Below are 4,582 nucleotides of genomic sequence, written 5' to 3'. Positions count from 1 at the left end.
TCTTCCCTCAATGATCGACTTTCTATGAATTAAAGTGTATTTACTCCGTGAAACTGTGGGATCTATAATATTTATGCATGATAAGAGTAACTAACTACCTTTGTGAAGTATTCATCGAAGAATGGATCGATCGGGATGGCAGTGGAGCAACGAGGACTGCGTACAACCCTAGGGTTTGGACGGTAGCCTGCAGGCGGCAGGACTGTCATTCCAGGTACCTGCGGCAGCGTCTGGTGAGGCAGAGCGCAGCAGGGCGCGACCATAAGCGACACGACAAATGATCCCCCCTCAGGGGGAGGGCCAAGAGCCTCCCCCGTCCCCGGGTAACAGATCACGACATTCGGCTGACAGAGAGAACGAAAACGGGGCGAGCGGCAGTAAAACGGATACAAGACAACAAAAGGGTAAGGAAATTGACATAGAGGACAGAAATAAAGCAAGTTCCTCAACTTGCAAACCTGTAGCAACCCATAGACCAAAGGTTTACTTCCCAAGTGAACGAATCAATGCCAGGATACAGTACATGCGAGATCATGCGCTGATCGGCAAGTTTATAGGGATTTGGCCAACAGAAAGGGCTCTGAGAAGCTGGATCAGCGTTAAATGGCGTCCAAAAGGGGATATAACGCTGCACCTGGGAGCCAAGGGCTTCTTCACTGTAGTATTCAACTGTCTAGAAGACCGAACTCGAATTCTGGAGGGAGGTCCTTATTTTTTCAACTCAGCTGGTTTATTTCTCAAAGGATGGGTTGAAAGATTTAACCCAGATAAGGAGGATCTGATTTGTGCGCCAGTGTGGATAAGGCTTTACTCGCTACCATGGGAATATTGGGACGAAAAGTCTCTTCAGGAAATCGGGAATGCTATCGGTGAGTTTGTAAAGGTTGCAGAGGAAACAAAACTATGCAAACACACCTCATATGCTCGGATCTGTGTATACATGGATCTCAAACAGCCGCTGCCAGACACGGTAAGCTTCTTTCATGAAGACTCGGAATGGGTTCAAGTTATTGATTATGAACAGGTGCCATTTAGATGCAGGAAATGCCATGATATAGGGCATCTTTATAGAGACTGCCCTCAAAATAAGATACCCTCTCCTCAAGATAAATCTGATAATCACACCCCAGACGGATTCACCAGGGTAGTAAATAGAAGGAGAGGAAATAAGAAGGCCACCAGCTACCCCAAAGCTAATCCAGGCAACAAAGCAACGCCCACAACCAGCAACAGATTTGAAGCTCTAAACAAGACCGATGAGCAGGGTTCGGACGAGGAACAAGGGACAGACGCCGAGGCCCATCAAAAACAGCCAGGTGAAACATCAATGCAAGGAGGACAAGAAAATACAGGTCAAGAGCACATGAAATCAACAGCTAAAACCGTGTCAAGGCAAACTCCAGGAATGGATGTGGAGTACTTGCAGCCAAACGAAAAAGCCTCAATCGAGGCTGAGGACATCTTTCAATCGCCCCAAGTCATGGAAGAAGACACGAAACCCTTGGATATTGGGGAACTGGACATATTAGGTTTGGAACATGCTTGTCGTACAAAGAACTTTGAAAAAATCCCAGAAACGCAAGTCGACAACCTAGTAGAAGTGCTAAACAGGGCACAGAAGAAATACTCTCTAGGGGTCCAGATCGGAAGTCCATGGGATGGAAAATTTATCACCAAGGACAGTAAGAAAAGGGGACGGAAAACAACCCTAGAAAGAACAATCAAGATAGGAGAAATACTAATGGAGTCAGGGAGGTATGCCAAACTGACCAAGTACTTCAATGCAAACCCCCACCCTTCTCAATGAAGTTAATATCTTGGAATATCAGAGGGCTCAACGGCCCGAGGAAAGGCAGAATCCTAAAAAATATGTTGATGCAAGAAAAACCCAGTATTCTCTTTTTGCAGGAGACAAAGTGTAGCTCCACAATTTTGGAAAGAATAGCTGCGAAGGCTTGGCCAGGAGGACTAGTCACAGCGGTGGATGCACAAGGAGCCTCGGGAGGCCTAGCAATTCTTTGGGATGCCCGGACCATTCATCTCAATAACATCCAAGCTAACAAAAACTTCATCCAAGCCACATTCCATCTCACAGGTACGAATGCCCATGGTCTGCTAACTAATGTTTACTTCCCACAGGATACTGCTCAAAAAAACTATCTCCTGAATACATTGTCAGAGCTCAACAAAGATAGATCCTTCCCGCTATGGATATCGGGTGGGGATTATAACATGATTGCCAGCATGGAAGAAAAGAAAGGGGGCAGAAGTAACACAAACAGTGATGACAGCCTTCTAAATAACTTTATCAACAGCAATTGGTTAATGGATATTCCAACAAGCAATGGTATCTTCACCTGGACAAATAAAAGAGTAGGAGCGCAATAAATCGCATCGCGTCTTGATCGCTTCCTAATCTCGGATAATGCAATTCACATCGGAGGCGAATTTACAGCTTCCATTCTCCCCTTCTCTGGATCGGATCATTGGCCCATCGAGCTCCAATGGAACAGACCAGGTAATAATCTCAGATGCCCCTTTCGTTTTGAAGAATTTTGGCTTTCCCATCCAGAATTTGAAAAGCTAGTCAGAGCAAGTTGGATCAATTTCAATCCGACCGAAGGGACAAGAATGTCCAGGTTCCAGCAAAAACTTAAGTATCTAAAAAGGGCCATCAAACTTTGGAACCATAAAATATTCGGTAACATCTTTGCAGACCAGGCCCTCCTCAATAATGAAATGAAGAGAATACAGCAATCCATTATCAATGAGGGGCGAACAGAGGAACTCTCAAAACAGGAACAGGCCATAGAATCCAAAATTTTAGAAAGAGCTAGGCAAGAAGAAACACTATGGCGACAGAAATCCAGAATTCGATGGCTAAAAAATGGAGAAAAAAATACAAAATTTTTTCATAAAACCACTGTCCAGAGGAGAATGATAAACCAAATCACTCATATTAACAATGAGCAAGGAGAGAAGGTTGAGACACATGATGGCATTGAGAAGGAATTCACAAATTACTTCAAAAAAGCCTACCAGGAACCTGACTTTAACAGAATGCCAGCCATTAATAAGCTTCTCCAGAACATACCCAAGGTCATAATAGAAGAACACAACAGTCTACTGATCAAACCCATCAGCATGCAGGAAGTTGAAGAAGTCGTGCAACAAATGAAGGAGGGGAAAGCGCCAGGTCCGGATGGCTTTACAGCAAAAATTTTTCACAAATTCTGGGACTTGATCAAAAATGAAGTCTGGCAGGTTGTGGAGGAATCTAGAGCGCTCAGATGGATGTATCCTGGATTAAATGCTACTTTCATAGCCCTAGTACCTAAAGGAGCATATTCAAACACTCCTGACGAATACAGGCCCATAGCCCTTTGCAATATGATATACAAGATCGTCTCAAAGGTCATTGCAATAAGGCTCAAACCGATTCTCCCGCTTGTCATCTCGCCTGAGCAATCGGGCTATGTAGAAGGATGCCAAATAACGGATGGAATCATTCTCACGCATGAGCTAATTCATTCCCTAAAGTTAACCAAGAAGCCAGGTATGCTGCTGAAACTAGATCTTTCTAAAGCCTTCGATAGCCTCAGTTGGGTCTACATCCAAAAAATTCTTATTGCTTTTGGCTTCGCTCATTCCTGGGTTATATGGATTTACAATCTAATATCCTCAACTTTCTTCTCGGTGTTAATCAATGGCACCCCTTCAGATACCTTTCGTCCTTCCGGAGGAATTAGGCAGGGTGATCCCTTATCTCCCTTTCTATTTGTAATTATGGCTGAGGGTTTGGGTAGAAGTATAACAGCTGCTAAGCATAATACGAGGTTAAAAGGGCTCTCATTTAATAATTCACCGGTCTACTCCCACCAACAATTTGTAGATGATAATATGCTTTTTAGTCATCCATCAGTCCAGGAAGCTCGTCTTCTAAAGTCCATTCTATCCACTTTTTCTGACGCTTCTGGTGCCCTTATTAATCGAGTCAAATCACAAATTTTTTTCTTCAACACCCCTGTTTCTACTCAGAGAGCCATTGAGCGAATTCTAGGCTTCACCTGCGCCTCATTGCCTTCCAAGTATCCAGGTGCCCCTCTTATGACCTCAGCTCTCAAACCTTCCTCCTGGAAATAGCTGTTAGAAAAATTAGAAGCTCGTCTATTCCTATGGACTAATCGAGCTCTGAATATGGCCAGCAGAATAGTTCTCATCAAAGTTGTCCTTCACTCCATGCCTCTGTATCTCTTCTCCATTCTAGCTGCTCCCAAGTGGGTCCTCAAAGAAGTCAAGAACCTTCAGCGTAAATTTCTGTGGGGGGGCTCAGGGCAGAATCGAAAATGGGCTCTTCTCAAATGGGACAAGGTGTGTCTTCCCAACCATGCAGGAGGAATAGGCCTCAGAGACCCTGAACATAGCAACAAAGCGATGGGTGCTAAAATCTGGTGGAGATGGCTTGCCCATCCTAATACCCCATGGGCCTCCCTTTGGACGGCAAAGTATGCAAGTAACTCTCCTATGGAAGAAAGACTGCTTATGACTGAGACAAGCCCGGGGTCGGCAATCTGGAACTCAG

The 4,582-nt window shown here is 44.5% G+C and overlaps 1 protein-coding gene across 1 annotated transcript; it reads left to right on the top strand.

The window, feature by feature from the left end:
- Positions 1–277: 277 nt before the first annotated feature.
- Positions 278–4,143, top strand: LOC149167387 (uncharacterized). Its single transcript, XM_089430466.1, has 4 exons — positions 278–1,755; positions 1,893–2,095; positions 2,180–2,347; positions 2,456–4,143. The coding sequence occupies exons 1-4, from the start codon at positions 278–280 to the stop codon at positions 4,141–4,143; spliced, it is 3,537 nt and encodes a 1,178-aa protein (XP_089286592.1).
- Positions 4,144–4,582: the final 439 nt, after the last annotated feature.

Source organism: Pinus tabuliformis, chromosome 5_1 (genome assembly GCF_031772625.1).
Source record: "Pinus tabuliformis cultivar Carrire ecotype Pingquan chromosome 5_1, CPIR1, whole genome shotgun sequence".
Lineage (NCBI taxonomy): Eukaryota > Viridiplantae > Streptophyta > Pinopsida > Pinales > Pinaceae > Pinus > Pinus tabuliformis.
Note: the sequence above shows the minus strand (reverse complement) of the source record. Positions and strands in the feature narration are given on the sequence as shown.

What these genes read in the sequence shown, in the direction of transcription:
- LOC149167387 (XM_089430466.1), top strand. Translation starts at nt 278, where the DNA reads ATGATCCCCCCTCAGGGGGAGGGCCAAGAGCCTCCCCCGTCCCCGGGT. An exon ending in ATACTAATGGAGTCAGGGAG is followed by an intron (nt 1,756 to 1,892) that starts GTATGCCAAACT and finishes AGAAAAACCCAG; the next exon opens with TATTCTCTTTTTGCAGGAGA. An exon ending in GGATATTCCAACAAGCAATG is followed by an intron (nt 2,348 to 2,455) that starts GTATCTTCACCT and finishes GCGAATTTACAG; the next exon opens with CTTCCATTCTCCCCTTCTCT.